General features: G+C 39.8%; 1 protein-coding gene and 1 pseudogene across 2 annotated transcripts in view; both read left to right on the forward strand.

The window, feature by feature from the left end:
* The window catches only part of LOC132423585 (elongation factor 1-alpha 1 pseudogene), a 205,026-nt pseudogene extending 191,731 nt beyond the window's left edge, over positions 1-13,295 (forward strand).
* MOCS2 (molybdenum cofactor synthesis 2) overlaps positions 1-19,686 on the forward strand; it is a 51,395-nt gene that overhangs the window by 19,466 nt on the left and 12,243 nt on the right. For both annotated transcript variants that reach the window (XM_060009509.1, XM_060009508.1), the window contains exons 2-6: positions 13,200-13,321; positions 14,495-14,639; positions 17,636-17,763; positions 18,317-18,467; positions 19,338-19,461. In XM_060009509.1, the coding sequence (XP_059865492.1) occupies positions 14,542-14,639; positions 17,636-17,763; positions 18,317-18,467; positions 19,338-19,461 (501 nt within the window). In that variant the 5' untranslated portion in view covers positions 13,200-13,321; positions 14,495-14,541. The remainder of the gene's footprint in view (positions 1-13,199; positions 13,322-14,494; positions 14,640-17,635; positions 17,764-18,316; positions 18,468-19,337; positions 19,462-19,686) is intronic.

Genomic DNA, 19,686 nt, shown 5'->3' on the forward strand with positions numbered 1-19,686 from the left:
GTCTTTAAAGTACCTAAAGAAAAATAACTATCAACCTAGAATTAGGTTGGATATAGTGTTCTATATGTTAATGAGATCAAATTGATTAACTTGTATCCAACTCATCTCTATGCTTACTGATTTTTGTCTGCTCGTTTGTCTATTAGTTGATAGACTTGTGTTCATCGACGTAGGTTAATATCCTCAACTATGATTGTGGATTTATCTACCTTTGCTTTAATTCTGTCAATATTTGTTTTATGTATTTTGAAGCCATGTTATATGATATACACTAATTTAGGGCTGTTGTACCTTCTTCTTGAATTGACCTTTTTATTATGATATATTATCCTTCAGTTCTTACACTTCGTGCCCTGTATTTTGTTCTATGTGAATATAGTCACACCAGGTTTCTTCTAGTTAGTGTTTTATTTTTGATTTGCCTGTTCTCTTCTTGAGCTCTATTTCCTTGTGCCAGGGTGTGGAGAACACCCTCAAAGAGAAAGCTGGAATTAAAGTGAGGCTCACCACATGTGCTTTCCTTCCCTCAAGGACCTTAGCCCTTTCTATCTAGTGCCTGTAGAGAGCTGTTTAATATGGCTGAATTCTCTTTCACTCCATTCTTTTTTCCTTACTTTATAAGTGACACTGCAAGGATCAGCAAATATGGCCTGAGGGACAAAGTGGCCCATCTCCAGTTTTTACAAATCATTTTATTGAAACAAGCCCTACTCATTCACTTACATATTATCACCGGCTGCACGACAACAGAGTTGAGCAGCTGTAATGGAGATCATATGGTTGGGATGTCTAAATATTTACTATCTGGCTCTTTACAGAAAAAGTTTGTTGACCCCTGAGGTACAGAGAAGGAAAAATTATGTGTAGCCTGAGGGCATGGGGTGGGGTGTCAGTTAGGGCTGGAAGAGATTTTTCTCAGCTAGGCCTGCCTGCAACCTTCATTGGCCAGAACAGGCTCTGTTCTCTCTTCTGGGGCTTTATTAAAGGTCTTCAGCCGGGTTTACTTCATAATGCCAGGGGTGTCCTCTTTACATCTAGGGGTAAACTGGGGCTTCAGATCATCCTCAACCTCTAGCTGGATTTGGGCCTCTGGAACTTTTGTTACTTTTAAGGAAATGCAGCCCCGCTTGTGCTCTTGCCGGGTATTCAGGCGTCAGTCATTTCTACTCTCATACTGCTGACAGGTGTGTGAAAAGTGAATTGGCTCCCTTCTTGAGCGCCTTTAAGACGAGGAGGACTTTTCCTGGCCTGTCTACCAAGGACTCTGGGCTCAGCCTCTCCCTGCACCTGCAACTGACTCAGATCTCTTTTTTATTTCTGAGGGCGTGGGTCTTCCAATTCTATAGGTTTCTGCTTCACCAAACCCCTTTGGTAATGTTTTTCAGGTTTTTGTTTCCCTCAGCGCCCTCTCTTAATGACTCCAGAAAGTGAGTTCTAGGAGCTGTCCTAGAGCCCATACCGCACTCCTTAAGGGAGCTTTGCTTTTCATTGGTTATCAACCCTTATTGGGGGCATTTTTCTCTGTTTTTTAACCAATTTGTTGTGTATGTCTTAGATTTTACAGAAATGAAACTTTGAGATCTGGTTTTCCTCTACCATATGAAACTGGGAGATTCTATATTGGTTTCAGAATATGGTCGGTAAAGAACATATTTGCAAAAAGCTCTTTTGTATCTAATTTCTTTCCACTTGTAAGGTGAAGGATTTGCAATTGGAATAATTAACCACAAGGGGGAGTGTTTCTTTTGATTTTCATTTCCTTCAATAAAACTAATACATATAGTTTATGCAGGGTTTTATGTTTGTGACCAGTGAGTAAAATTACACCAGTAGAGGGCTTCCCTGGTGGCGCAGTGGTTGAGAGTTAGCCCGCCGATGCGGGGGACGCGGGTTCGTGCCTCCCTCTGGGAGGATCCCACGTGGCCCGGAGCAGCTGGGCCTGTGAGCCAAGGCCGCTGAGCCTGTGTGTCCGGAGCCTGTGCTCCGCAACGTGAGAGGCCTGCGTACCGCAAAAAAAAAAAAATTACACGAGTAGAATGTGATATTTTGTAAATAATTCTATCCAATCACAAAGCCTAATCAACAATTTTTTTGTACACCTACAAGGTGCAAGGCTCTCCGCTAGGCTGTTAGTAGATGCTACAATCGGTCTTTACAAGCCAGATATATAGTAAGGAGCTTGAAATATTGGGTGATTTGTTAAAATGAGCAATTCCAGTTGGGTTTATGTTGAACTAATAATTTACACAATAACTACTGCATCATCTATTTTTAATGAGAAATTCAACTACCACCAAAAATATCTTAAAGATATGAGTCAAATGTCTACAGATCTCCTACCACACAGTTCAAACTTCCTCATAGAGAGATATTTTTACTTTCCATAAATTCTGCTACACTTAATAAAAAGGTAAATGTGGACTGAGATTTGAAAATCTATTTCCTCTATTTTTTAACATAGCATACAGGCTTCAACTTGCTTAAAGTCACTGAAGCTAAGTAGCATTTCATGGAGAGTTCCTGATAATGGGCCCAAACATATGACAAGGTACCTGGGGCTAGATACCATTTAATAGCTGAAAATGATGACAGAAAATATTTGAGCAAAATAAGGAATTTATTATCTTGCATAAGTGAAGTGTCCAGGGATGAGGCTTTGTTGGCTTCCTTTTCAGAACTGTTTGAGCTCAGGCTCCTCAAAAATGGCTCCAAGCAGATGCAGTCATATCTGAAAAAGCGTGTGTGTGTGTGTGTGTGTGTGTGTGTGTGTGTGTGTGTGTGTGTGTCTTGCTAATGAAAGTGGAATAAAATCCAAACTGGCTTTCAGGACCTCCCAGGTTCTATATGTTCAGATTCCCTTTAATCTCTTAAAAATCATCCCACCAAGCTCTCTCCCTTATATTTCAGACACACTAGCCTCTCTTCTATTCTTCAAATGTGCTGAGTCTTTTCCTACCCCGAAGCCAGGTTGCCTCTGTCCAGAATGCTCTTCCCCCAGCACTGCACAGGCTGGCTCCTCTGCTGCTTCAGGTCTCAGCTCAGCTCAATGTTCATTCCCTCCTGATCCTAACGAATGTGCACCCTGCTCCTCCCCTTCTCATTTCCTTCATATCACTCATCATAAACTACCCTTATTTGTTTTCTTACATATAGTCTGTCTTCCTAACTAGAAGGCAAGCTCCATGATGCAAGGATCTTATTTTTATAGTTCACAGTGTATCCCCAGTGCTTAAATAACAATAAACACTCAATAAATATTTATAGAATAAACATATTACTTTTTTTAAACGTCTTTATTGGAGTATAATTGCTATAAATGTTGTTTTAGTTTCTGCTGTATAACAAAGTGAGTCAGCTATACATACACATATATCCCCGTAACCCCATGCTCTTGACCCTCCCTCCCACCCTCCCTATCCCACACCTCTAGGTGGTCACAGAGCACTGAGCAGATCTCCCTCTGCTATGCAGCTGCTTCTCACTAGCTATCTATTTTACATTTAGTAGTGTATATATGTCCATGCCACTCTCTCACTTCGTCCCCTTACACTTCCCCCTCCCCGTGTCCTGAGCTCCATTCTCCCTGTCTGCATCTTTATTTCTGTCCTGCCTCTAGGTTCGTCAGAACCATTTTGTTTTTTCTTTTACATTCCATATATATTTGTTAGCATACGGTATTTGGTTTTCTCTTTCTGACTTACCTTACTCTGTATGACAGACTCTAGGTCCATCCACCTCACTACAAAAAACTCAATTGCGTTTCTTTTCATGGCTGAGTAATATTCCGCTGCATATATGTGCCACATCTTCTTTATCCATTCGTCTGTCGATGGACACTTAGGGTATTTCCATGTCCTGGCTATCATAAATAGTGCTGCAATGAACATTGTGGTACATGACTCTTTGAATTACGGTTTTCTCAGGGTATATGCCCAGTAGTGGGATTGCTGGGTCATATGGTAGTTCTATTTGTAGTTTTTTAAGGAACCTCCATACTGTTCTCCATAGTGGCTGTATCAATTTAGATTCCCACCAACGGTGCAAGATGGTTCCCTTTTCTCCACACCCTCTCCAGCATTTATTGTTTGTAGATTTTTTGATGATGGCCATTCTGACCGGTGTGAGGTGATACCTCATTGTAGTTTTGATTTGCATTTCACTAATGATTAGTGATGTTGAGCATCCTTTCATGTGTTTGTTGGCAATCTGTATATCTTCTTTGGAGAAATGTCTATTTAGGTCTTCTGCCCATTTTTGGATTGGGTTGTTTGGTTTTTTGATATTGAGCTGCATGAGCTGCTTGTATGTTTTGGAGATTAATCCTTTGTCAGTTGCTTCATTTGCAAATATTTTCTCCCATTCTGAGGGTTGTCTTTTCATCTTGTTTATGGTTTCCTTTGCTGTGCAAAAGCTTTGAAGTTTCATTAGGTCCCATTTGTTTATTTTTGTTTTTATTTCCATTTGTCTAGGAGGTGAGTCAAAAAGGATCTTGCTGTGATTTATGTCAAAGAGTGTTCTGCCTATGTTTTCCTCTAAGAGTTTGATAGTGTCTGGCCTTACTTTTAGGTCTCTAATCCATTTTGAGTTTATTTTTTGCGTATGGTGTTAGGGAGTGTTCTAATCTCATACTTTTACATGTAGCTGTCCAGTTTTCCCAGCACCACTTATTGAAGAGGCTGTCTTTTCTCCACTGTATATTCTTGCCTCCTTTCTCAAAGATAAGGTGACCATATGTGTGTGGGTTTATCTCTGGACTTTCTATCCTGTTCCATTGATCTATATTTCTGTTTTTGTGCCAGTACCATACTGCCTTGATTACTGTAGCTTTGTAGTATATTCTGAAGTCAGGGAGCCTGATTCCGCCAGCTCCGTTTTTCTTTCTCAAGATTGCTTTTGTTATTCGGGGTCTTTTGTGTTTCCATACAAATTGTGAATTTTTTTGTTCTAGTTCAGTGAAAAATGCCATTGGTAGTTTGATAGGGATTGCATTGAATCTGTAGATTGCTTTAGGTAGTATAGTCGTTTTCACAATGTTGATTCTTCCAATCCAAGAACATGGTACATCTCTCCATCTCTTTGTATCATCTTTAATTTCTTTCATCAGTGTTTTATAGTTTTCTGCATACAGGTCTTTTGTCTCCTTAGGTAGATTTATTCCTAGGTATTTTATTCTTTTTGTTTCAGTGGTAAATGGGGGTGTTTCCTTAATTTCTCTTTCAGATTTTTCATCATTACTCTATAGGAATGCCAGAGATTTCTGTGCATTAATTTTTTATCCTGCTACCTTACCAAATTCATTGATTAGCTCTAGTAGTTTTCTGGTAGCATCTTTAGGATTCTCTATGTATAGTATCATGTCATCTGCAAAGAGTGACAGTTTTACTTCTTCTTTTCTAATTTGGATTCCTTTAATTTCTTTTTCTTCTCTGATTGCTGTGGCTAAAACTTCCAAAACTATGTTGATAGTAGTGGTGAGAGTGGGCAACCTTGTCTTGTTCCTGATCTTAGTGGAATTTTTCACCATTGGGAACGATGTTGGCTTTGGGTTTGTCATATAATGGCCTTTTTTATGTCGAGGTAGGTCCTCTCTATGCCTACTTTTTGGAGAGTTTTTGTCATAAATCGGTGTTGAATTTTGTTGAAAGCTTTTTCTGCATCCATTGATATTATACTATGTTTTTTATCCTTCAATTTGTTAATATGGTGTATCACATTGATTGATTGCATATATTGAAGAATCCTTGCATTCCTGGGATAAACCCCACTTGTTCATGGTATATGATCCTTTTAATGTGTGTTGGATTCTGTTTGCTAGTATTTTGTTGAGGATTTTTGCATCTATGTTCATCAGTGATTTTGGCCTGTAGTTTTCTTTTTTTGTGACATCTTTCTCTCGTTTTGGTGTCAGGGTAATGGTGGCCTCAATATATTTTAAAAATCAAAGAAATTTACAAGAGGAAGCAAAATATTTTTTTATATTATCCACAATTCTACCACCCAGATACAGTAACTGTTGTTATTTGGTGAATGTTATTCCATCCCTTTTCTTTGGGCATTAAAGTTATATATATATAATATATATGTAATGCAATTATACTATATACACTTCTTCTTTTCAAATTTTACTCTAATTTCACTTTTATTTTTACTTTTAGTTTATTTACAACAAAATAACTGAAGTGAAACTGAAGGAATTAATAATCATCAGATTATCTACTCACAAGACATAGTCACCCCTAAAATACCCTTCTAAACTTAACAAGACTATGAGAACTATTAAGAGGCTTGAACCAATGTTTTGTTAACTACATGTTCCAATTTGGGGCTGTTTCTATTATTATTTTTTTAATATTGTGATGTCACTTACATTTTATTCCATAACCATAATCCCACAATTGTTTTTGTTTTATACTTAAAGGGATTAAAATCTCACCTCCAGTTTTTGTTTTTGTTTTTGTTTTTTACCATTAACTTCCTTATCACTGAGTTTTAAAGTTTGATTACCCTCTTGATTGACTGGATTTTTGCTGAAGGAGATTTTTAAAAAAGAGCTCTTGGTTATTGTATTTTTGAGTTTTTGTGGGTTTAGGAGTGTCAGTTTGCCCTTTGTCAACACCAGCTTGGCTGTATGTAATAATTTGGGTCATGCTTTTGCTCTCAGCCTTTTTAAGATATTTCACACCACCGTCTTCTGGCATCACATGTTTCAGACAAGTCTAAGTTCGTTGTCATCATTCCCCTGTTTTTCTGTCTGAATGGGAATAAAATTCTTTATCCTTGACAACTTTGCCAGAACATACATTCGTGTTAGTCCTTGTCAATTTCTTCTGCCGTGGGCTACTACTTGATATCTCCAGCCTCATTTCCCACTACTTCCTTGCAGGGGGCGTGCCCACCTTGCCAACTTTTTGCCCTTCTGTGACCTCGTTATGCTGCTTTAATATTCTTCTGGCTTGGCACAGGCTAGTAAAATTCCCTCATCCCTACCCTCCACCCTGCTGTTTGCTGCCGCTCTTTCCAGCAGATTTAGCTCAAGCAACTCTCTCCTCCATGAGGACTTCCAGAGCACACTCCTCAGGTGACCGGCCACTCTCCCCTTCCACCCCTATGAAATGTAACATGTACCCCTAGTATTACATTTGGTGCACTGATCTACCATCACTGGTTTATGACTGTCTCACATCCAGGACTGTGAGCTCCAAGGGGAGGGCCACCTAGTTTATACCCACATAACTATGCAATTTAAAAGAGTTTATCTTTTTTTGCAAAGGGTTTGCCGCCAGGATACAGGTGTCGTGAAAACCACCGCTAAACCTAAGCAAAAATGGGAAAGGAGAAGACGCAAATCAACATCGTTGTCATCGGAAACGTAGATTTGGGGAAGTCCACCCCTACTGGCCATCTGATCTACAAATGTGGTGGGATCGACGAGAGAACCATTGAAAAGTTCGAGAAGGAGGCTGCCGAGATGGGGAAGGGCTCCTTCAAGTATGCCTGGGTCTTGGACAAACTGAAAGCTGAACGCGAGCATGGTATCACCGTTGATATCTCCCTATGGAAGTTCGAGAGCAGCAAGTACTATGTGACCATCATTGATGCCCCAGGACACAGAGACTTCATCAAAAACATGATTACAGGCACATCCCAGGCTGACTGTGCTGTCCTGATTGTTGCCGCTGGTGTTGGTGAATTTGAAGCAGGTATTTCCGAGAATGGGCAGACCCGTGAGCATGCCCTTCTGGCCTACACTCTGGGTGTGAAACAGCTAATTGTTGGAGTTAACAAAATGGATTCCACCGAGCCACCCTACAGCCAGAAGAGATACGAGGAAATTGTAAAGGAAGTCAACACCTACATTAAGAAAGTTGGCTACAACCCCGACACAGTAGCATTTGTGCCAATTTCTGGCTGGAACCGTGAAAACATGCTGGAGCCAAGTGCTAACGTGCCGTGGTTCAAGGGATGGAGAGTCACCCGTAAGGATGGCAATGCCAGTGGAACCACACTGCTTGAAGCTCTGGATTGCATCCTGCTACCAACTCGCCCAACTGACAGACCCTTGCGTTTGCCCCTCCAGGACGTCTACAAAATTGGTGGTATTGGCACTGTCCCTGTGGGTCGAGTGGAGACTGGTGTTCTCAAACCTGGCATGGTGGTCACCTTTGCTCCAGTCAACGTGACAACTGAAGTGAAGTCTGTTGAAATGCACCATGAAGCTTTGAGTGAAGCCCTTCCTGGGGACAGTGTGGGCTTCAATGTCAAGAACGTGTCTGTCAAAGATGTTCATCGTGGCAACGCGGCTGGTGACAGCAAAAATGACCCACGGATGGAAGCAGCTGGCTTCACAGCTCAGGTGATTATCTTGAACCATCCAGGCCAAAGCAGTGCTGGCTGTGCACCTGTGCTGGATTGTCACACAGCTCACATTGCCTGCACGTTTGCTGAGCTGAAGGAGAAGATTGATCGTTGTTCTGGGAAAAAGCTGGAAGATGGCCCCAAATTCTTGAAATCTGGTGATGCTGCCATCGTTAATATGGTTCCTGGCAAACCCTTGTGTGTTGAGAGCTTCTCTGACTATCCTCCTCTGGGCCGCTTTGCTGTTCGTGACATGAGACAGACGGTTGCTGTGGGTGTCATCAAAGCAGTGGACAAGAAGGCAGCCGGAGCTGGCAAGGTCACCAAGTCTGCCCAGAAAGCTCAGAAGGCTAAATGAATATTATCCCCAATACCTGCCACCCCAGTCTTAATCAGTGGTGGAAGAACGGTCTCAGAGCTGTTTGTCTCAATTGGCCATTTAAGTTTAATAGCAAAAGACTGGTTAATGATACCAATGCATCGTAAAACCTTCAGAAGGAAAGGAGAATGTGTTGTGGACCATTTGTTTTGTGTGTGGCAGTTCTAAGTTATTATTTTTAAAATCAGTACTTTTTCATGGAAACAACTTGACCAAAAATCTGTCACAGAATTTGAGACCCATTAAAAAAGTTTAATGAGGAAAAATAAATAAATAAATAAAAGAGTTTATGTTGGTAAAATATTGGAGATTTTAGGTCAGGAGTCCCCAACCCCTGGACCATGGACCAGTACTGGTCCGTGGCCTGTTAGGAACCGGGCCGCACAGCAGGAGGTGAGCAGCGGGCGAGCTGATAGAAGAAAGCTTCATGTGTATTCACAGCCGCTCCCCATCACTCGCATTACTGCCTGAGCTCCGCCTCCTGTCAGATGAGCGGCAGAATTAGATTCTCATAGGAGCACAAATCCTACTGTGAACTGCACATGTGAGGGATCTAGCTTGCGAGCTCCTTATGAGAATCTAACGCCTGATGATCTGAGGTGGAGCTGAGGTAGTGATGCTAGTGCTGGGGAGTGGCTGCAAACACAGATTATCATTAGCAGAGAGGTTTGACTGCACAGAGACCATAATAAATCAACTGCTTGCAGACTCACATCAAAACCCTATCAGTGAGTGGCAAGTGATAAGCTGCATCTGGTGGCAGGCTTTAAGTCAGAATCCGACACTTATTTTAGTCTGCGCTTGGCCCACCCATTATTTTATTTACCACTTCCATCTGCGCCTCTTTCCGGCACTGCACACTTGTCTCAGTCACAGTTTTGGTAAGCCCACAGGCTAACCCTACCCAAAATGTGTAAAAAACAAACATCACTGGAGAGCTTCTTTGAAAAGGGGGAAAGACCCAATGATGAGACAGCAGAAGACTCTAAGACTGCCAACAAAAAGAAAGCTGCATTTAAGAGCAAATACCAAGAGTCCTACTTAAATTACAGGTTCATTGCCACAGGTGATTCACATTCTCCAAGCCAGCTTTGTATAATATGTGGCGACCGGCTATCCAAGGAAGCTGTGAAACCTTCAAAACTGCTTCACCACATGGAGGTCAAGCATCCTGCATTAAAAGACAAGCCTATGGAGTTTTTCAAAAGAAAAAAAGTGTGAACACAAATAACAGAAGCAATTATTGAAGTTCATCAAATGTGTCTGCCCTGAAAGCATCATTCTTAGTGGCTAACCACATTGCTAAAGCTAAGAAGCCCTTTACTATTGGTGAAGAGTTGATCCTGCCTGCTGCTAAGGACATTTGTCATGAACTTTTAGGAGAGGCTGCAGTTCAAAAGATGACACGTATTCCTCTTTCGGCTAGCACCGTAACTAGATGAACTGGTGAAATAGCAGACGATATTGAGGCACAATTGTTAGGATTAATGAGTCACTGTGGTACACAATCCAGGTTGACAAGTCTACTGATGTTGACAACAAGGCAACAATGCTTGTATTTGTGTAATCTATTTTTCAGGAGGATGTGCATGAGGATATGTTATGTGCACTTTTGTTGCCAACACCACAGCTGCAGAACTATTCAAGTCTTTGAATGATTACATAACAGGAAAACTGAATTGGTCATTTTGTGTCCATATATGCATGGACAGAGCTGCTGCCATGACTTCACGGCCTTCTGGTTTCACTACTCGGGTCAAAGAGGTCGCTTCTGAATGTGAGTCTATGCACTGTGTCATCCATAGAGAAATGCTGGCTAGCCGGAAAATGTCACCTGAACTTAACGTTTTGCAGGATGTGATTAAAATTATCAACCACATTAAAGTACATGCCCTTAACTCACGTCTGTTCGTGCAGCTCTGTGAGGAGACGGACGCAGAGCACACGTCTTCTCTTACACACAGAAGTGAGATGGCTTTCTAGAGGTAGATCACTGGCCAGAGTTTCTGAGTTACGAGAGCTGCTCCAGAGATTTCTTTTAGAAAAACAGTCACCCCTGGCAGCACATTTCAGTGACACAGATGGGTCGCAAAACTTGCTTACTTGTGTGACACATTCAACGTGCTCAACAAACTCAACCTGTCACTTCAGGGGAGAACAACAACTGTGTTCAAATCAGCAGATAACGTGGCTGCATTCAAAGCCAAACTGGAATTATGGGGACGACGAGTGAACATTGGGATTTTTGACATGTCTCAAACATTAGCAGAGATTTTGAGAGACTGAGCCAGGGCCTTCTTTCTCCCAGCTGGTGCTTGATCACTCTTTTCAGCTTTCAAGAGTTTGAGCATTACTTCCCAACCACAAAAGACCCCCGAACTGGGAAGGAATGGATCTGAGACCCATTTGTGAATAAGCCAGGTGAATCAACTTTGTCCGTGCTAGAAGAGGATCAGCTGCTTGAGATCGCAAATGACGGTGCCCTTAAAATTATGTTTGAGACAACTTCAAATCTCCATACGCTCTGGATTAAAGTCAAGGTGGAATATCCTGAGATTGCCACAAAAGCACTGAAAAGCCTGCTTGCATTTCCAACATCCTGTCTTTGTGAAGCAGGGTTTTCTGCAGTGACAGCAACGAAAACGAGATCACAGAGGAGACTGGACATTAGCAACACACTTGGGGTGTCACTGTCTCCCATCACCCCCAGATGGGACCATCTAGTTGCAGGAAAACAAGCTCAGGACTCCCACTGATTCTGCATTATGGTGAGTTGTATAATTATTTCATTATATATTACAATGTAATAATAATAGAAATAAAGTACACAATGAATGCAATGCACTTGAATCATCCTAAAACCACCGCCACACCCCTTCCGTGGAAAAATTGTCTTCTACAAAACTGGCCCCTGGTGCCAAAAATGTTGATGTTAGATGGCGTGTGGACAAATTACTAAGCAGGCAAAGTGTAAATGTGATACAGTTCGAGTGCTCAGATACGTTGAATGCTTTAAGTCTTTAGGGAACAGTAATCATTAAGCAGAAGGTTGGGTAGATAAAGTGTTAAAGAGAACCCTGCAGTTGAGCGGCGAAAACAGTCGAGCTTCTATAAGGGAGGTGGCAGGTGTCCAGGAGAGTCCGGGGTCAGCTCTCCCACACTTCAGCCTCTCAGCTGAGGCTAAAGACATGCGTGGCCAGCCCTTTTCCCATTTAGCGACACCTACAGCTCTCGCCCACCACCGCGACCCATCTCTGCGAGTGAACACCCAGTTCTAGGAGCCTGCTTAGCAAACGAAGCGGGGAGAACAGCGGGGAGGAGCTAGCTCTGCGCATGCTCTTTGTGGGCGGGGGGGGGGGGCGGTGGCAGGCAGGTTGCGCCTGCGCGCTGCGTCGATCAGACGCCTCGGCTTCCGCGCCGGGATACCCGGCTAGGGTTCGCTGGCGGTATGGTGCCGCGGTGCCAGGTAAGAATGGGGAAGGCCCTCCGGGCTTGTGTCTGTCCTCGCCTTTTCCCTCCACGGACCCGGTCCTGCTCGGCCAGACCCCGGCGACCGCCACCGCCGCGGTAGGCCCTCCCGACTTCGGAGGCTTTGCTCTGGTCTCCCCAACGAAAGTCAAGTCCATTCCGCGAACGCTTGTTCTGCAGGTGACGGCCTGGAAGACCAGCTGGTTTCTAAATCACCCTTGATATTTGCCCTTGCTTCTCAGATTGTTCGTTTCTAAGACAAGTTTTCAATATAGAAAGAAATGCCCTTAACTAAGCATTCTTTGATGAAATGTGCTCCATCTGTGCATTTGCGAACCCTTGATTATTTGCAGACCTCTGATTATTTCGTAGAGAATGATTTGCTTTCATTCACAGGTGGGTTATTTTACTTGGTCGGATGGCTTAGATACCAGGCTGTCTGCATAGGTTTGTCCTAGGAAATAGAAGTTTATCCTGTATTTCAGACTCATCTGCTTTTGTAAATATCAGGGTTTGTATGTTGCATAACTTAATCCTGGACAGCTGGGTTCAATGTAATGTAGACTGGAATCAAAGGTCATATGACAACAGTGAAGGACGTGTCTTTCATTTATTTGGTCATTTATTTGTGTAATTCATCTCTTGATTCAGACATTTGTTCACTGCTTAAGTATAAAAGGTGCTATAATTTTATGTCAGTTAAAGGCCAACCTCATGGTTTCTAAGAAGATATTGTTAGGATTTTAGTTGTGGCACACGTAACATTTATAAAACTAAAAAGCATCTGGAAATTAGTCTGACTTGTACTTAAAACATAAAAATTTTTCAAAATTTGAGCTTGTAGGTATGCTGAAATTTTTATGGGCACTTTAAATTTTTTCTAATTTATAAAAAGTGTCTTTGATTAAAGTAATACATTTGAAAAACAAAACCCAGCGTGGACAGTCAGAAAAGGACTATGGGTTGTTATTGTTAAAAACATATTCTTTCTTTTCAGGTGGAAGTGTTGTATTTTGCAGAAAGTGCTGAAATAACAGGAATTCGCTCAGAGACCATTTCTGTGCCACAAGAAATAAAAGCATTGCAGCTGTGGAATGAGATAGAAACGCGCCATCCTGGGTAGTTAAAAATCTGCAGAATGTATATGATTAACACTTTTTAATATTTAAAAATGTGTGAGTAAATGATAAAAGTAAAAAGTTAACTTAGATTTCCACGTTTAATGTCAAAAGGATCATTAGTTGTATTTTTTTCCTGAAAACTTAAGTTCTAGTATTTAAAAATGCAAAATTCCTTAATAAAGGTTAAAGATATTTTACTTAAAAAGCACAGTGAGCTGTGATACTCCCAAAGGGACATGATTATATTTGCTTTTATAATTTACAAAATACTGAAAATGTAGATTCTGCATTTTTGTAACATTAAATGAAATTGTTACGTATTCTGTTAAAAGTGTGTGCTTTAAACTTTGATGTCCTGCCCCTTCTTTAGAGAACTCAAAATAGAAATTTTTAAGATTGAAAGAAAAATGAAAGATAACAAACAGCTGCTGCTGAATTTGAGTTTTTACAATATTTGATTTTTTTTCTGGTTCTTGAAAATGTATCATTTTACTGCTGTTGTTCGTACCTCACTGAGCCTTTTTTGAAACAAAATATAAAAGTGGCCTGTTTGAACGTGTTCAAGGTATATTAGTAGTGTCACTTAAATTGTGTGAATGTTTAACTTGGAAGTCTTAGTGCTGTGTAAAAGACAGCCCACAATGTATGTTCATAAAGAAAATTATTCCTTCTTGATTTCATATCTTTTTAAGTTCTTAAAATGCCCTGATAATCAATGAAACGTAGTGGGGCCTCTTCCTACTTTCCCTTTAACGTTATACCTACTGAGAGGCACCTGGTGTTTTGGAACCTTTCAGGGTATACTTAGTATACTTGTATGCTTAGATGGAAAGCTCCTGGGGAGGGCATGTACTGATTAAGAAATTGTCCTTTTTTTTTTTTTGACCTGGTCTGAATGTTGTCTCCAGTCTAGTGTTTTTTTGTTTGTTTCTTTAATTCCCCAAGACACCCAACATCCAGTAAAGAGTTGTTAGCAGTTTACTGCATTCTTTGTGGTGAATAAGTATGTTCTTCAGTGGATATATCCTTTCTGTGCAAAATATGAGTTTAATTAGTGATTTTGCAGATGATGCTTCATAAAGTAATATTTATGTAATTTTGATTGCAGCTAGCTGAGGAGATTTGGAGTCTAACAGCATTGATACATCTAATTATACTTTTTTCCCTTCAGATTGGCTGACGTCAGAAATCAGGTGATATTTGCTGTTCGTCAAGAATATGTCGAGCTTGGAGATCAGCTCCTCATCCTTCAATCAGGAGACGAAATTGCCATTATCCCCCCCATTAGTGGAGGATAGTGCTTTTGAGCCACCTGGGTATGTGAGATAGGTTTTTCTTAGCCAGTCTCATGGAGAAGGATCATACAGATAATAACTTATATATGGTTTCCTTTAACTGTATACTCTTTGTCAGGCTGTCTGTACCAACTCTTGGTAAAGCAGCAACTCTTTATTGGTGCAGATGGACTTATAAATACCTATCATCTCTGCATCAGTTGTGTTGTAAACAGTTTAATGTCATCTTGATTTGTTCCTTCTATTGATTTAACATGGTTTATTGAGATTTTGTGTCGGGCACAGCGCTAGACACTGGAGTTTTAATACTCCTATTTTGCAGGAGGGAGAAGTTAAGAAACTTGTCTAAGATCACATAGCTAATAAGTGGCAGAGCCAACATTTGAACTCAGATTATTATTGGACTGTCTGTGTAGTTTTCCACAAATATGCTTGTTAATACTGGATAATAGCTCTCCTGGGCACAGAGAAATGTAGAAAAATTGCATAGCTGGAAAGTAAAAAGATCACTCTTCCTGAAAAACGCTTACCATTTTCCAGGTATAAAAAACAGCTTTATTATTATAGTTATATTGGTATAAAAAACAGCTTTATTATTTTCCAGGTATAAAAAACAGCTTTATTATTATAGTTATATTGCTAGTGGCTCTAGGACCCATGTCATCTTTCCATCTTTCCAAATAAAGTAAGCCATGTCTGAGTAGGATAATGTGTAAGAACATTTCTGCTTTTTAAAATTTAACCCATTATTATTTTTATTTATTTTTTTAACATCTTTATTGGAGTATAATTGCTTTACAATGGTGTGTTAGTTTCTGCTTTATAACAAAGTGAATCAGCTCTACGTATACATATATTCCCATATCTCCTCCCTCTTGCATCTCCCTCCCACCCTCCCTACCCCACCCCACTAGGTGGTCACAAAGCACCGAGCTCATCTCCCTGTGCTATGTGGCTGCTTCCCGCTAGCTATCTATTTTACATTTGGTAGTGTATATATGTCCATGCCACTGTCTCACTTTGTCCCAGCTTACCCTTCCCCGTGTGCTCAAGTCCATTGTGTATGTCTGCGTCTTTATTCCTGTCCTGCCCTTAGGTTCTTCAGAACCTTTTTTTTTTTTTTAAATTCCATATATATGTTTTAGCATATGGTATTTGTTTTTCTCTTTCTGACTTACTTCCCTCTGTATGATAGACTCTAGGTCCATCCACCTCACTCCAAATAACTCAATTTCGTTTTTTTTTCTATGGCTGAGTAATATTCCATTGTATATATGTGCCACATCTTCTTTATCCATGCATCCGATGATGGACACTTAGGTTGCTTCCATCTCCTGGCTATTGTAAATAGAGCTGCAATGAACATTGTGGTACATGACTCTTTGAATTATGGTTTTCTCAGGGTATGCGCCCAGTAGTGGGATTGCTGGGTTGTATGGTAGTTCTAGTTTTAGTTTTTTAAGGCTCCTCCACACTGAGGAACATTTCTTAGTATGGTCTGGAGAGGCAGACAGAATGAGGCTTAATTTGTCAACTGAGAAATAAATAATGTAGAAATTAATAATCATCCCTAATTGAAAATTCTTATAAGTTAGGAATGAAAGAAAACTTCCTTAATTTGATAGTGTTTTTCTCCAAAATCAAGTAACTATCATATTGGATGACAAAACTTTGGTTTTATTAAAGAAAAGAACAAGCCAAGGATGCTTATTTATTTTTTTCACCCATTTCTTCCCCACTCTTCTGGAGGGTAGTGCCTCAGAAGTGAAGAATAAATATTGTAAAGCCAGCTGCCTGGCATTGATAGAGATTGGATTTTCTTAGTTCTATTATTTGGAAATAATAGAATTCTCCATTAGATATGTATCTCAGTTTTATTTGGAAACTGTGGTCACCATATCACCACCATGATATAGAAAAATACTATTGTTTTTGATTTTGTAATTTATTCAGAAAACAATGGGCTGCCATAGGTGTGTGTTTGTGTGTGATGGTTAGAGCTGTTCTTTGGGAAGACTAGGAAGATACTCAGCAACATTGTGTATGATTTGAGTGTGTTTGACAGGGTTTGTAACATGCAGTTTTAGAATCTATGTTATTATAGAATCAAGTTGTGGGAACTCAGTGTGGTCTGAAGTTCATAGACGATGTTTGGGTTACCTATATCGTATTGCAAGATGAATTGGAAGAAGCTCAGGTGACATGTACAGGAGGTTGAAGCATCTTGGAATCCAGTAGCATCTGAATGGTTTTTTTTCAGTAGCATGGTCCTCTTATCTTAAACACACCTTCCCCAGCCCCCATGCTCTATCTTAGAACGCTGTTTGTTTCCATAAGTTATCCCTATTTGTAATTCCTATTTATTGCTTTGTTCCTCCTCTAGCATAAGTGCCTGAGCACAGGAGCCAGGTCTTTTGTTCCCTGGTCTGTATCCAGTGTGTGGGCTTAGTCTCTGACCCTTAGTGAGTACGAAATAAACGCTTGATGAATGAAATGAGAAATGCATGGCAAAGGACTTCTGCAGCATCTGGTGAATAGGCGTGCAGTCAATTCTTTTATTTCCTCAGTTACTTAACTGAGGTTGTGCCTGATTATGAAATGAACCCAGTTCCTGTGGAGGCATCATTCTGCTTGCCCTCCTTTTTTGGGTAAAGAAAAAGGCAGTTCTGGGTGTGGTGCTTGGTAATCCAGTGGTTAGAGGTGATGTGTGTGTGGATGCAGGAGATAAGAGTAGCAATTCCAGAGTTTGGAATATGTTGGCAAATGAAATAGATTTCATTTTAAGTGATCATGTTAATGGTAAGTTCCTTTTTATATCATGCTTGATTCGTTAGGGATATTTGTAAAATTACTGAGTTTTGCTCGAACTTTACACTTGCTTATTTTTATCATTCAGATCAAATCATGCCTCCTAACGCATCTAATGTAGAAAAAATATATAAATTGAAACATAGCCTATAAGTTGGGTGTTTTTACTCTAGTACCAATGTTAAGGTTTGGTAATATTTTATTTCCAGGAAAGATATAAATGAAGTTGAAGAGAAATCAAAAGATATAATAAAATTCACATCTGAGCAACTTTCAGTAGATGAAGTCTCACAGCTGGTGATTTCTCCATTCTGTGGTGCAATATCCCTATTTGTAGGTGAGTTGTAATTTTCATGGCATCTATTGACTATACAGGACAGTAGAAATTAGCAGGTGTTTCTCATGTTCAGTGTTAATAGTAAGAGGATTTTAAGATATGGAGCAGTTAGCCACGATTACCCATGGTGGTGAGTAGAAATTTTTTTAGTTCTTGTTTTGTGTTAGTAATCTTCAAATTAACATATGTTAAAGGCAAAAAAAAAAAAAAAGTAGACTAAAAGTCATTATTAGCAGAGAGAATTCTGGTAATCCTGGGAACATAATATTTTCCTTTTAAGGGTCAAATTCTAATTGTTACAGAGGGAATATATACTGGTTTGTCATTTGAATGTTTTCAGTAAACCTGGCTAATCAGTGTCATTTTATTTCCTCATCTTTGTGATGATTATCTTGATTTTCTAATCAAGTTTTTGTGTTTAGAAAATTTCAAAGTAATTTTTATACAAATTGGTGTGCTACTTGTCTATTCAAAAATAATCCTTTTATTCTATTAGTGTGCTTTTTCTACTGTAGGAAGAAAGCTTACTTTGTAATTTTGTTTTTAATTTTAGGAACTACAAGGAATAACTTCGAAGGGAAAAAAGTCATTAGCTTAGAGTATGAAGCATATCTACCAATGGCAGAAAATGAAGTCAGAAAAATTTGTAGTGACATTAGACAGAAATGGCCAGTCAAACACATAGCAGTGTTCCATCGGCTTGGGTATGATTTCCTTTATCAGTTTAAAAGTTTAAGTGTAGTTGTTTTCCGCCTTTGTACTAATTCTGATTCTGGAATCCTTCATTGGCATCCTGTGTTACCCTGAGAGGGAGGTTTGTTTATCATTCTGGCAGACAGTGCCTTTAAGGCTGCTTGTTACATTGTAACATTTGGAGAATGGCTGATGCTGTAACAAAGTCCAAATGTGCAAGATTCTTTGGCCCTGTGCCCAACAGCCTGTGCTGATGTGTGTTCAAGGCCATGAGACCTTTTCAGAACTGTTTTGTAGTCTGTACCCTGTTTATATGACAATCTGAGATTGTTTTGATGTAAAAGCCTTTTAAGGTCATTAGATTAGTTTGCTGTTTTGTATCACTAAGAAGAGTGGAGTTCCAGGCTTTGAAAAGAACCCAGCAATGGGACTAAATCTATCATCTATTAGTTATTGGTAACTATAATTTTATTAATGTTATCAATTCTGTTATTTACTATTCATTGCTATTTAATACTTTAAATTCTACCTTATATTCATCATGCGATTAGTTTGTATTTCTAGGCATTACCTGGCACTGTGCCTTGTTTGTTTGATGAGATATTTGTTGAATCAGTGAGGTACTTTTCATCTTGTTGCCCATTCGATAAATTTAGTGGATACATGCTTACAGATTAGTCACAAGCTTGGCACTTCCTGCTAAATGCAACTGGGATGAATTACTGTTTTCTAACTAAATGGGATGTTCAGGTAAAACAGAACTGGATATTTAGTTCTAGGAATGCTTCACTGGAATTTTTATTTTTTTTCACATGTCTAGTAGATTTCTTAACTTGTAGCTTCAGAGGAGATGATGAATTTTTTCCTTCATTTTGTTAAAGCTTAGTTCCAGTGTCAGAAGCAAGCATTATCATTGCTGTGTCCTCAGCCCATAGGACTGCATCCCTCGAAGCTGTGAGCTATGCCATTGATACTTTAAAAGCCAAGGTGCCCATATGGAAAAAGGTAAGTTAGGAAAATATCTAATTTTGTCTTTGGACATGATTTTTCTCAGGAATTTTTAAAGAACAGGAAGAAGAGTACATACAGAGTATGTACTTCCCTGACTTTATAGAATCTTCTTTTCTTTTTCTAGGAAATAGGATGTTTATGTAATAATCTCCTTTCCAGGGTTTATTAAGCATGAAAAATATGTGCCCCAAAGAATGCATGGCCTGGAGAAGACCTCAA

This window comes from Delphinus delphis, chromosome 3, assembly GCF_949987515.2.
Source record: "Delphinus delphis chromosome 3, mDelDel1.2, whole genome shotgun sequence".
In the NCBI taxonomy this organism is placed as follows: domain Eukaryota; kingdom Metazoa; phylum Chordata; class Mammalia; order Artiodactyla; family Delphinidae; genus Delphinus; species Delphinus delphis.